The following is a 13903-nucleotide window of genomic DNA, read 5'->3' on the forward strand; positions in this document are numbered from 1 at the left end:
ACGGCAACTAAGACAATTTGGAGAAGAGCTCTGAAGACAGTGGGGCAGGGAATGGGTAGAGCTGGACTGGAGAGGGTGGTATGACATTGGACAGTGTGACCAGGAAAGGCATCTCTGAGCAGGTGACATTTGAGTGGTAACCTAAGAGAAATGAAGCCTCTATGGGAAGCCCTAGGCAAGGCAGCCTCCAGGTAGAGGGAACAGCTGAGTGCAAAGGCCCTGAGGTGGAAGTGTGTTGGTGTGTCAGAAAGGAGCAGCAAAGAGGCTTGTTGGCTGGAGGGCTGTGAGTGAGGGTGGGATGTAGTGTGTGCCCCCATATGAGTCCCCATGAAGAGGCTAGGTTTTAAGTGAGTTGGAGATCCCTAGGAGGATTTTAGCAGGGAAGAGATAAAATTAATTTTATATTTTAAAAGGATCTCTCTGGCAGAGGGAGGAGGCTGCTGAGTTGTGCAGTCTGGAGCGGATGCCTGGAGAGGAGGTCTGATGAGGAGTGGAGCCAGATAACGACCATACTCCTCCCACCTGGCCTGGTACAGGCCTCTAGGATGGAATTGAGCCCAGAGGAGGTTTCTAAGCTCCTGAGAGCTGCGTGTTGGGGGCTTGGGTCATGAGAAGGGGCAGCGTGATGCTGTGGACGAGGTAGGCTGTGGAGCAAACCTGGCCTGGATGGGTGGGGTCTCTCTTCATCTCTCGCCCTCTCTTTCTTTCTCTCTCTTTCTGAGAACTGCTGCTGCTATTACTCCCCGCAGACTTTACATAATTCTGGCCCAGCTCCCTTCTCATTATGTCATGCGCCCGAGTGGAGTCTAGGTCACGGCAAGGCCTGCTGTGGTCGGGGAGAACAGACTTCTGGCTCCCCGGCATGGCATCTGGAGCAGACCTTCCCCATGCTGGGGTGAGGGCAGCTAGGTTTGTGGGGGTGGAGGTGCAGCCCAGCCCCAGCCCCAGCCCCAGCCCCAGCCCCAGCCCCTTTAGACAGCTCAGGCAAAGGGCTTCCTGTGATGGGCTGTGGCTGATGAGTGTTAGGGGAGGGTGGGGGGTGGGGGCAGGGAACTACATCTCCCTGGAGTTGGAGGCCCTCCCCTGGTGCCCAGGCCCCAGCAGAAAGTAGGCAGACCTGATGTCAGCCACTGCTGCTGGGTTACTTCTCTGAGCCTCAGTCTCCTAAACTGTAAAATGGGGACAAAGCCACCCACACTCAAGGTGATGTATATATTTCATGGGCTCATGTGGGAGCCACAATGATAGAACTGTTCTGAGGACAGAGGTCCAGGTACATACTGGGAGAGGCAGACAGAGCAGTCTTCTCTCAGACTCACCTGGGGTCACCTGGGCCATAGTCCTGGAGCCTGACCCCCTTTCTATAGTCTCTATCCCTACCTGTCTCCTAGGCTCTGCCCCAGTCCCAGAGAATCAAAATAGGGTTGGGCCCCTCCCCCCCTGCACAGGTAAGGAGATTGAGACTCAGAGATGGGTGTGACTTGCTCAAAGGTCATGCAGCCCAGTGTGGCGATGCCAGAAATGGAATCAGACCCCATAAGTCCCAGCCCAAGGCATTTTCTGATGCACTTCACAGTGTGGGATGCCTGTGACCCTGGAGGATGCTGAAGAAGTTCAGGTCAGAGGCCACTTTGGCTCTACTTCTACCCTTTTCCACACATAGGATTTTTCCTCCTCCCCTCTATGCTGTGTGTGTGTGTGTGTGTGTGTTTGTTTTTAGGGGAAAACAGTTTTGTTTTGCAATTATTACGAAACTTACATAATAGTTACTTCTCTTACCTGGCCTCTGAGAACAGGTGCTAGGCCCTTTCTGCCTCCCTTTTGTGGAATCCTCACAATAACTTTTGAAGAGTAAGGATGATTATACCCATTTTATGGGTGAGGAAACTGAGACCCAAGGTCACACAGTTGGCAGGTGGGATCAGGGATTCATACCTAAGGTCTGCATATTCCAAATCTCTTGTCTTTCCCTTACGTGTGTTTTCTTCTTCGGATTCTCCTGGGATTGCGAGACCCTCCTGAACCCCGCAATCTCCATCCTGTGTGGGGCCTGAGCTTTGCCAGCAGATGCAGAAAGCAAGCCCCAGGCTGCTCTGATGTTTGGCCCTGGGTTCCCAGGGAAAGTTATAGGGAGTTTGAATTAAAGGGGAGCAAGGAGGATGGGGGTCTCATAACCCCCTATCTCCGTGTTGCTTATATTTTCCTTTCGGTGTTTACTAGGGATGGGGGAAGGTGGAGAGAAGAATGTGCCTCCCCCTCCCTCCCTGTTTCTAGAATTACTGAATTCTTGTTGGATCTTTAAATTTTATGTAAATTCTTCTTATTTTCCTTGGAAAGGTGGGGTATCATATTTTAATTAGTAGTGGTGTCAAAGGAGGGCTAGATTAATTATTGGAAATCCTGAGTTCCAGATGGTTTTAATTTTCACAGCAGGGCACCAGGGTATATATTTTTAAATTTTTTTATTAAAATCATACCTAGTGTGTTTTAGGGGCACTGAGGTACACTCTTTGTGGCTCCAAAGATGCTGTATTTAGGGCTATGATTTTTGTTATGGAGAAGGAAGTCCCTTGTCACTGAAATTAAAAGTTTGTGGCTGAGGGAGGGGCAGGTGCTGGAAAGCAAAGAGTCAGAGATGGGAGGGTGAGAATGGTCAGGGGGTCATAGGCAAAGAAGGCAGCAGTAGGAGGAGGTGCTGGGGAGGGAACCAGGCATTGGAGTTCAAGACGAGCTCAGATACGGTGGGTGCATGGCCTACTGAAGTCACACAGCACCTTACTGGGGAGACAAAGTGGATTGGCAGAGGGACTGGGAGGGGTCTGGACACAGCACGCCTAAACAAGGGACAGTCACCCTTTGTTTGACGTCCTTTTTTTAAAAATTTATTTTTTTTAAAGATTTTATTTATTTATTCATGAGAGAGAGAGAGAGAGAGGCAGAGACACAGGCAGAGGGAGAAGCAGGCTCCATGCAGGGAGCCCGACGTGCGACTCGATCCCAGGTCTCCAGGATCATGCCCTGGGCCGAAGGCAGCGCTAAACCGCTGAGCCACGTGGGCTGACCTGTTTGACGTCCTTGCTCAGTCAGGGCTTTGGGGGATCAGCTCTGGACACCCTCTCCTAAGGGAGGCTCTATGGAGAATGGTTTAATATGGAGTCTCCTACTTTGAACCAGGGCATATTGAGTCCTGCTTGGGACTTCCAGGCTCCTGGAAGTTAGCTACATTTCAGCCTTGGTGGCCTTGATTGAGGAAAGCAGAATATTATGGAGATAGCCTCCATTCCCAGGGGCCAAAAAACCTCCTCTTGAGAGGCCTTCCCCACACCAGGTGGCAAAAGTGTGGAGTGGAGAGGGGACACTAGCAGGGGTTCTAGATGTTTGCCCTAGAGGAAGGGGCCTTTGACCGAAATTTTGGAGGAAGTAGTTTGATTTCCCCCAAGGCGGGGTAGGGTATGAGCATGCCCATGCAAACTTGCATACATTTTTCTGTGCTCTCATTCCAGAGACTGTTACTTCTCTGGGGTTATACGTGTGGCTGTGTGAATAGCCTGTTCTGGGGAACAGAGGTGAGGGGCCGGTCTGGGTGGGTGATTTGGGGAGGACACACTGCTATTTAGCCACAAGGGGCAGAACAACCATCCAGCTGGAGCCATCTAGGTCCCAAGTGGAGTCAAGAGAGCTGGGGGTGGAGAACAAATGACTGGAAGACTTCTCTGGCTGCATAAGGGGCAGGGTGCTCGGATGAGACCTGTTCAAAGCCTCCCCCGTGCCTGATGTTGGAGCAGTGAGGGGGTCGGAGGACAAGGTCAGGGATCATGTTGCTGAGCCTTTTGGCCAAACCATTGCCCCTGGTAAAAAAAATGTGTCTTGTTCTCTCTCTGCCTTTCGAAGCCCAGCTCCTAGTGGAAACAGACACCTTCGGTAGTCAAGTCCGGATCAAGGGCAAGGAGACGGAATTCTACCTATGTATGAACCGGAAAGGGAAGCTCGTGGGGAAGGTGAGTAATGGTCTGGAATTCCCAGGGTATTTGGGCAGGTTCCCCCTGGCAACTCTGGGGAGCTGGAACAGGGTGCTCAGGGCCTTGTCAGGCCCAGATGGAAAACAGGCCTGGGGAGAGGGAGAGAGAGAGGGAGAGAGAGAGAGAGAGAGAGAGAGAGAGAGAGATTGTTTCTAACTATAATCTCTTCCGTTCGCTCCTTCTCTGCCCCCACATCACAGCCTGCCCGTATGAGGTATGCATGACTGTGACTTTGTGGAGCATGCAGGGTCCCAATCTCTCCTGCTCCATGTGAACCCCGAGCGGCTCAGCGGCTCCCTGCCTGTGTGTGTCTGCTGTCTGAGAACAGGGAAGCCGCAGGCCACGGGCTGGGGCTTCAGCATTGTTTTTTAACATTTGCCAGGGATTTGCTGTGAAGTATAGTACCTCCTGGACGCAGCTGCCTCCTCAGCGCTGGGCCTCATAGTTTCAGCATTTCAGGAAGATTTTATGACTTTGGAATAGGCAGCAGAGCTGCGTGTAAGAAATTAGAGTGGGGTGTGGGTATGGGGGGGGTGGACCCACATGCCCGGGGCTCTGAGCTTCCACGGGTGCTGCCTGGTGTCCCCCTTTTTTCCTGGGTGTGCCTGTTTGTGAAGTTTGTACAGTTACTTCCTTTGGGTCTTCCAGTGGAAGGTGTTACTGTCAGGAGCTCCATGGAGTCATGCTTTATGTTCCCTGCCCTTTGTAGGGACCCTACTCATCCCCATATCCAACTTGTAATAATGCTCCTGTTGGACAGGTGGAGTTGGGTTGTGGGGGTAAGATCCTGATTCTAAGGAGGATGGCTCTTCCTGCTTGGGAGCAAGGCCCTGGCTGGTAATTTGTCCTTATTACACGTTGTTGGGAGGAGAAAGGATGGCCCCAACTCCTGTTCAAGCCCTGGGTTTCTTTTCCTGAATCCCTCAACTCTTATCCCTCTTCCCCTACTCCACACCCTAGTGCTGGGGAGAGTGTCACAGGCCGGGGACTTGGGGCAGAGTATTGTTGCTTATTACTTGTTAATAATAACCCCACCAGTAGCTTCTGTTAATTGAGCACCTACTTTCTGCCAGGCACTGTGCAAAAAGTACTCCCCAATAATCCCGCGAGGTCGCAACCACGACCACCCCCACGTCGCCGATGAGAAAGCTGAGGCTTGGCGCCGCCCCAGGCACTTGTCCCAGGGCCCACCCTAGAGCTGCGGGGACTCCAGGCCCGTCTGGAAGGCGGAGGTTGCAGCCGCACTGCCCTCGCCCGCGGGCTTCTCAGAGCGCAGGAAGAGTAACCCGCCGAGCGAGAGCGAGCGGCCCGGACGCCACGAGTGGTTTTAATTAGTGATTCACCTCCCGCGGCCCGGGCGGCCGGCGGGGCAGGGGCAGGGGCAGGGGCAGGGGCGGGGGCAGGGGCAGGGGCAGGGGCGGGCGCGGGCGCGGGTGCCGGCGCGGGCGCGGGTGCGGGTCCCCGGGCCCGGCCGTGCGTTTCCTGTGGCGCTTTGCCGTCCCGCCCGCGCGGGGCCTCCCAGGCCCGACCTGCCCGCGGCGGAGCCCCTCGGCCGAGCCCGGTGCCCCCCCCCCCACGCCCCCGCCCCGGTCTGCGCGCTTCCCGGCAGCGTGAGCCCCGGAGGGCGCGCTCGGGTCAGAGGAGCAGCCCCGCCGCCCGCCGCCCGCCGCCCGCCGCCCGCCCGCCGCTGAGTCACCGCTTCCACAGGAGCCGGCTCCGATTTCCTGCCCCTCGCCCTCTCTCCCGTCATTAGTATTGGGGGCGGTTCAGCTGGCTCGGCGCAGCCCAGGGAGGGCCCCCTCCTTCCCGCCCGCCTCGCGGCAGCTCCCCCATCCCCGTGCAGGCTCCGGGCTTCTGGGCTGGTCCGGGCCCTCCAAGGATGCCCCCCAAATCCACCTGCCCCGGGATGGTTCTGAGCGGGCCCCCTGTTGGCCTCTGCCTAGCCCAGCTCTCCTGTCTGCTGCAGCTAGAAGCCACGGGCTCTTGAGGTGCCGGTCCATCACAGCCTCCTAGGCAGTCAGGCTCCAAGGTCCTGGGCTTACCCTTGTGTTTTCTTCGTCGTTGCCACTGCCTCTGTTCTGGCTTCATACGTTACAGGAACTGTTGCCTCAGCGCATCCCCAGCCTTCCACCCCCAACCCATCTCAGAACCCATCGCTGGGACCACACCATCTACCATCTGGCTTAACCCACAGCCAGAATTATTCATGTCAGGACAGGGCATCAAGTGCCCTAACTGCTGAGCCTCGATGTCCTCATCTGTCAAATGGCAATGATAATGCTGGCATTTGGTGGGCACCTGAAAAATGTTCATTCACTTCCCCTTTGAAGCCAGGCCACAAAGTTACTCCTTCACCTGTGGGAACCCTTGACTTCATCTTAGGCTCTGACTCCCTTGGAGTGGTCTAACAGGATGGCTTTTTTGGGTGGTCTTGACCCCGGGTGCCAACCTTGCACATCTTTGACTACAGCGGGGCACCTGCATTGAGCCCCCAACAGAGGCATTTCAGATGTTCTGGGCCCCTGGCTGTGGCTACAATTCTGCTGGACCGTAATGATCATATACGAAAGCTCTGCCCCAATCCCCTGCATATTCAGGTAGCTTCCCTGCTTTTTACCACCTTTCTGGACCCCACATCCATTTGACCCAGGAGGGAGTACATCCTTCCATTCTATAAACAGCTGCTGAGTATGGAGCGCTATGTGCTAGGCATTTTCCCCTGTCTCTGAATATTCAACCCAGTTTGATTACTTTCTCATCTGCCCCTGCCTGTGCCATCACTGGAGTCCTCTTTGGGGCAGCACAGGGCCCCAGACCTTTCAGGGTAGAGGGGTCCTCTGCCCACCATCACATCTTTGTGAAGACTGTTTTGGTTGTAAATGACTGAAGCCCAACTCAAAATGCCTTAAGCAGAAAAGGAATTTTTTGGCTCATGTAACTAAAAACGTCCAGGGGGTAGTTCCAGTTTCAAGTAAGACGGGATCTAGGGGCCAAATGATGTCGTCAGGATTCAGTCTTCAGATCAAATAGAAAGAAAAGTACTCCAATTTGGAAAGGAGGAGGTTGGATGTGTGTGTGTGTGGGGGGAGTGGAGGGGGGGATGCTCAAATTCTATTTAATCACCAAGGTTCTGCAATGGGATATTCACTCACTCTGTAAATACTGATGGTCTGCCTTGCTTGAACCAACTGCGTCAGCATTTCTAGGGATGAGGCCCAAGCACAGGTGTTCTTTTTAAATCTTGGCAAGCAATAGCAGAGTCATAGAGGTAGTCAGGAGCAGAGGTGATGGGCAAGCCCAGCTGCGGCCTGCCATTAGCTTTGGATCTGCTGTATCTGAGCTCACAGGAGGGCCCTGTGACTGTCACTGGGGGAGCTTAGGACCATCATGGGTACCATGGCTCTTCCCAAGGGGCTCCTGGGTGCTGGGAATTTCAACTCTCATAAGTAAACCCAGACATGTGGAAGCACATGTGCCAGGCACTGTGCACACTCCTTGCACATCCAAGACCTTGCTTCATGCTGATGGTGGCTATATGGGGCTTGGGGAGTTGAGACGTTTTGATAGGCAGTGCCCACTTTTCCACACCCTCTCTTCTCATGGACCTCTATGGAACTGGACAGAGAATAAATGAGCTGCAGTGACAAATGCATGTTGAAACCTGGCTCTGTCTCTTACAAGCCCCGTGACCTTGGGCAAACCCTTTTGCCCTCTTTGAACTCTGTTTTCTTCTAGCAGGGAGGGTCTACCTGAGAAGTTCAGAGGATGAAATGAAATAATGTATGTGGAAATGTCTGACCTATAACTGACGAACAATAAATGCCAAATGAATGAGTGAGTGGATTAGTAGGGAGACCAAGTGCACCAGGCCGGGAGCTCCGGTCCTCTGCTTGCTGTACCCCTTTCTCAGCACATCCCTCAGGAGGGCCTCCCACAGCTCATGACTCTCTCTGGGACACTAGCGAGGGATCTGGGAGGCAGTGTCTATTTTCTTTTAGAGGAAAGCCCTTTGAAGGTCACGGCCACCATTTCTATGCCAGAACTTTCATTCATTCAACCACAAATGCTCTGGGTACCCGAGACCTATGCTGAGCCATGGGGGCAACTGACAAATAGTCCTGACCTCCTGAAGCTCTTGGGCTAGTGAGGAGGCAGGTAGGTATGGAATTGCTCTGTTGGAGGGTGGGAGGAGGAAGGGATGCCAAGGGGCAAAGATGGAGTATGTGAGCCCAGTAAGACCTGGAGGTTTGAATGGAGGCTTAAGTGAAGAAGAGGAAATGCCCAGGGCGATAGATGGCAGTGAAGGAAAACTTCCTGGAGGAGGTGGTTACTGAGCTCGACCTTAAAGGATGAAAGAAGTTTCCCAGGTAGTGGCAGGCATTCTATAGTGGGGAAAAGCATGGCATGGGATTTGTTCAGTTTGCCGTGACTGTCCCATTGAGAGCATCTGGATTTAGGTTGGATAGGCAGCTTCCAGACTTATCCATGGGGGAGCCTAGAGACCACTCCCCTCTACCTGCCTTGTACATATGCTCCATTTCCCTCACAAGAGTCTCTCACTGCTCAACCCCACCCCCAGACACTGTCCTCTGGGTCCCACATGTCTCCCAACCCCACCCCCTGCCTGCTGTGCAACCTCCTCGAAAGATCTCAGCCCCCAGAGAATGTTTTCTTACCCTGCCCGTCCCTTTCTGCAAAGTTCAGCACTTTGTCTGCAGGGCGCAAGCTTGCCCTCCGCTCAAAGGTGAACGTTCCTGGAAGCCCCAGCCTGTTTTCCACTTCAAACAAAAGGCTGGAACTCACACCTCAGTCACCACGCACAGCCAGACCGCTGGGCTTCCAAGTTGGCTGGGCATCCGTCCGTAAAGAGGAGTGGGCCCAGCCTAAATTTGGAGATGTTAGTTGGAAACTCGAGTGCTGCTAATTCAGGCCTTCCAGCTTTGTGTGCTTCCCACTCTTCTACACAGAGTGATTCGGCTGTCTCAGGGAGGAGTTGCAGAGCCCTGCCTCCCACCGTCCTTTGTCCAGATCCAATCCAGGGAGAGAGGCCAGAACCATCTGAACGACCTGCTCTTCAGAAATAATTTAGCAAGTTCCTACTGTGTACGAGGGTCATTTATAAGTATCATTCCTCACAACATGTCTGTGACGCAGGGGTCACTGTCCCGGTTTGGTGAAACGAGGAATCTGACGTCTAGAGAGTGGAATTAACTAGCCTGAGGTCACATAAGGAAGTGTTAGAGTTGATTCATCTTCTGACTCGAAATCTAGTACTCCTTGCCCGGCATCCCTTGTCTCCTAGGGAGTTCACACATCTGCTGGGGAGCCTGAAATCTCAGAACCAAAGGCATAGATAGGCTTTGGAGTTTGGCCATGCAAAAACTCTTATTCTTGGAGGTCCCTACCCCTCTTCACACCAAACATTTAAAATGTACCATATCCCACATTAATGTAATTTAAATTTAACTATATTGCAGTGGAGTTGAGTGGCAGTAGAGTAGCTGACAGGTTTTGTACACATCTGCAGGGACTCCTTTCTATTGCAGGTGATAGAACATAATCTCAACTACTTTAAAGGAAATGAGATATTATTGGCTCACATCACAGTGAGGTAAAGAGCTTCAGATACTGCTTGGTCCAGAGCCCAAAGGATGTGACCAGAACTTGGTTTCTCTCATTCACTTCCTCTTGGCTTTCCTTCCTCTGTGTTGGCCTTGTCAGACAGAGTTTCTCCTCATGGTAGTAAGATAGCTGCCTATGCTTCAGCCTTAGGGGTTCCTCAAGTTTAAAGCAGCCTATGTTTTGGGGGGATTATATGAGGGTCTTGAGGAGCACTCTGATTGGATGGCTCAGGCCATCCACATACCCAGCTCTGCACCAGTCCTGGGAAATAATGTTTCATTGGCCAGGTCTGGGTCTCTTGTTCTAGTAGAGTTGGGGTGGAAGCCCCTGGCTGTAGGGTAGTGAGTGGGGAAGGGATGGATTCCTGAATGACAATGGGAATCTATTACCTAATTAGTGGGTAGGGAAGGAGGCAGGGGCCAATATGATAAGTCCACTCCATAGATCCAGGAAGTGAAATTAGTGGCAACAAAACTTGAGTCAGGCCTTCTACTGCCCCCACTGTACTGTCCCAAGCCTCCATCACCTGTCCACACCCTGTCCACGTAGCTCTGCCCCTCATAGCCCACCCTCTCCTTCTCACCTCCTCCTTCTCTTGCTTTCTACAGCCTGATGGCACCAGCAAGGAGTGTGTATTCATTGAGAAAGTCCTGGAGAACAACTATACAGCCCTGATGTCCGCCAAGTACTCTGGCTGGTACGTGGGCTTCACCAAGAAGGGGCGGCCCCGGAAGGGTCCCAAGACCCGGGAGAACCAGCAGGACGTGCACTTCATGAAGCGCTACCCCAAGGGACAGGCAGAGCTGCAGAAGCCCTTCAAGTACACCACGGTGACCAAGAGGTCCCGGCGGATCCGCCCCACGCACCCCGGCTAGGCTGGCCTCACCGCAGCTCCCCAAGGCTGCCCCCAGGCCCACACTCACACTCACAGAGAACTGCATCAGAGGAATATTTTTACATGAAAAAATTAGGAAGAAGCTCTATTTTTGTACATTGTGTTTAAAAGAAGACAAAAACTGAACCAAAACTCTTGGGGGGAGGGGGGGTGATAAGGATTTTATTGTTGACTTGAAACCCCCTGTCTATGACAAAAGACTCACGAAAAGGGACTATTGTCAACGTACAGGTGCTTGTCTCTCTCTAGGAACAGACAACTTTAAACTTGTGCCCAGAGGAGATTTTGAATGAGGAATACAACACTTTAAGAAACCAAAGTCCTTTTTCCCAAAGGTTCTGAAAGCAAAAAAAGAAAAAAGAAAAAAAAAAAGAAAAAAAAAAGAAAGCAAAAAAAAGAAAAAAAGGGAAAAAAGAAAAAAGAGAAAGTAGTACCCACCCCCAGACTCTCCCCTCTTTCCCAATCCCCTGTCCCTGCCCCAAACTCCAACAAAAATCGCTCTCTGGTTTGCAGTCATTTATTTATTGTCCGCTGCAAGCTGTCCCGAGACACCGCGCAGGGAAGGTGTGCCCCTCGGAATTCTCTGGCGCCTCGACTTCCGACGACAGACGGCCTCGTCCAATCAAGTGACCCTGCATTGCTCGCAGTTCTGGAGGATGCTGCTATCGACCTTCCGTGACTCACGTGACCTAGTACACCAATGATAAGGGAATATTTTAAAACCAGCTATATTATATATATTATATATATATAAGCTATTTATTTCACCTCTCTGTATATTGCAGTTTCATGAACCAAGTATTACTGCCTCAACAATTAAAAACAATCGACAAATTATTTAAAAAAAACATGAGGTGAGTGGTGGCGGGGGGTAGGGCTCAGGTAGGGCAGGGGGGCCCCTTTGTGTTTCCTTCTTCTGGGCCTGCGTGCTTGGTGTGCTGAGAACTGGGGCCTCGCTCATTAGTTTGCTCCTTCATTCATTCGTTCACTGATTGACTCACTGTACCGCACTGTGCCCCACCCACTGCTCTAGGCCGTGGGAATGCAGCCTGAGACCTCTGCTTCTGGAAATCCTTGCCCTCACAGAGATTACGTTCTCACGAGTCGTTGATTGGATGACTGATTCAGGCATACGTTCGCGTACATTTGCTCCGCATCCATGTTCTACCGTGCACTGGGCATTTATCCAAAAACATACCAAAAGCGTGCCGGCCTCCAGGGAACTTCACTGATTCACTGATTCATTGCTTCATTCATTAACTTATTGATGGAACCACTCATTCAACAGATATTTAGTAAGCACTTACTAAGTGCCAGGCACTGTTATAGGTCCTGGGGATTCATCAAAGATCAAAACAGCCCAAGAAGCATGTGCCTCCTGGAGCTTACAGTCTAGGGATTGTTGCTTGAGTCATTTATGGAGACTGCATCCAGATTTCTGCCAAGCACAGGCTGAGCAAGGAGCAGTGGTCCTCCTCCTGTGTCTGGTGGTGGAGGGGTCAGAGGGCCCTGGGTAGGGTGGAGACCTGGTGTTTCTCTCCTTAGATTCCCATGGGCAGGGTGCAAGGAGTCTGTCTGTCTCTTTAATTTCCAGGGGCCCTTTCTTCTAGGTCTTCCCAGGGCCTGGTTGGGATGTAGGGAAGAGGCTGGCTTGTCTTGGGGTGGGAAGCAGATTGGGCAGGAGGCTGACTGAGGAGGAAGATGCCTCCTGTGGGGTCCTGCTGCTGTCACCTGCCTCCCTTGAAACACCTCCTGCCACGACAGGCCAGGAGAAGTCCCCAGTGAGGCCCTACAGAGAGGAAGGAGAGAGGAGGGTGTGGAATACCTTCTCTGCACAGGGCTTGGGGCTGGATCGGGTCTTGGCTTCTGACCTGTGTGTTCCCTCTGCAACCCACCTCAGAGCTCAGGCCATGCACAACTCTTGGTTCTGTCCTTTCTCCCAGCATTATGTGGATCTCTCTCCATCACTGAAGCCTGTCCCGTGTCACAGTGTGTTTGCTTGGGTCTTTGTGAAGCCCTTTCAGATGCATGATCTCACTGTGATCTCAGAACAACCTGTGAGGAAAATATTATCATTATCCCCATTTTATCGATGGAGGAGACTGAGGCTCAGAAACATTTAGCAGCTTCTCCAAGATCACAGATTAAGAAAGCTGGGGTTGGTGTCCAAATTCTACATTCTCCAGAGTTGTAGTAGCTGCTACTTGGTGAGGGCCTACTGTGTTTCAGATGGCCTGCTAGGGACCTTATGTGCCCTGCATGGGCATCCATCACGTCCTGATGTGGGACATGGGTACTCTTGACTGAAGCTCAGAGAGACCATCAACATGTCCAAGGCTTCAGGGAGTGGGTGACTGAGTCTGAGATCCCTGGGGATAGTAGTTGTGATAGTGGTTGTCATTTACTAAGCACCTACTGTGTGTCAGTTCCTTTCACACTCTGTCATTTAATTTAAACAATAACCCTATGAGATGGGTGTGCACTATTTTTTGCACTGAAAGTTTCAGAGAATTGAAATGACCTGCCCAAGGCAATTCAAGCTAGAGAATTGTGGAGTCAGAATTCAATCAGTCATTTATTTATTCATCCAATCAATAGGTGTTTAGTCTGTGCCAGATGCTGTTCCAGGGGCTAGAGATACAGCAGTGAACTGAGCAGAGCCCCTGCCCTCAGGGAGCTTACATTCCACTGGAGAAAATCAGAAATAAACCAAATAGGTATAAAATATGTCAGATAGTGGTAAATCCTAAAATAGAGTGAGGGGATGGAAAGGAATGGAGAGGCTGTTTTAGCTAGAGTGCTCATGGAAGTGGGGGGAGCAGGGTAGTGCACAGGCAGACATGGAGGGGAAGAGCATTTTGGCCAGAGGGAACAGAGAGTACTAAGGCCTGGAGGCCCATCATGGAATAAAGAAGGGCCAGGGGTGGAGCATGGTAAATGTGGGGCAGGCAGAGTTTTGGAGGGGGCCAGACCACCCCCAGGGCTTTCATTCAGAGTGAGATGGGGAGCCACGTGCGATATGCCTTACACTGTCAGGGGACTGCTCTGGCTACTGTGTGGAGCAGGACGGTAGTTTCCAGCCTGGGACTGCCCGCTGCTGCTGGCTCTGTCCACCGCCTCCCAGGCCGCGGGCTCCCCGCACACCCAGCACCCTGCCTTTGCTCCATCTCCATAGAGCAATGGGGCCGGTGATTATTTTCTTTTCCTGCTCCTCTAGAGACTCCCTGTCTTTGGAAGATGCAACCCGCTTCTGCTTACTCTAGACAGGCTTCCTGGATAGTTCCTGGGCAATGCAAACTATGTTAATGATAGGCACAGTGGACTGGCGGGAAGATTTCCCAGCCACGGATGATGTCTTAGGATGCTC

The 13903-nt window shown here is 52.2% G+C and overlaps 1 protein-coding gene across 1 annotated transcript in view; it reads left to right on the forward strand.

The window, feature by feature from the left end:
* FGF18 (fibroblast growth factor 18) overlaps nucleotides 1-13030 on the forward strand; it is a 35681-nt gene extending 22651 nt beyond the window's left edge. The window contains exons 4-5 of the mRNA XM_055325275.1: nucleotides 3892-3998; nucleotides 10250-13030. Coding sequence (XP_055181250.1) covers nucleotides 3892-3998; nucleotides 10250-10516 — 374 coding nt within the window. The 3' untranslated portion in view covers nucleotides 10517-13030. The remainder of the gene's footprint in view (nucleotides 1-3891; nucleotides 3999-10249) is intronic.
* The last annotated feature ends 873 nt before the right edge of the window (nucleotides 13031-13903 follow it).

This window comes from Nyctereutes procyonoides, unplaced genomic scaffold (assembly GCF_905146905.1).
Source record: "Nyctereutes procyonoides isolate TBG_1078 unplaced genomic scaffold, NYPRO_anot_genome, whole genome shotgun sequence".
In the NCBI taxonomy this organism is placed as follows: domain Eukaryota; kingdom Metazoa; phylum Chordata; class Mammalia; order Carnivora; family Canidae; genus Nyctereutes; species Nyctereutes procyonoides.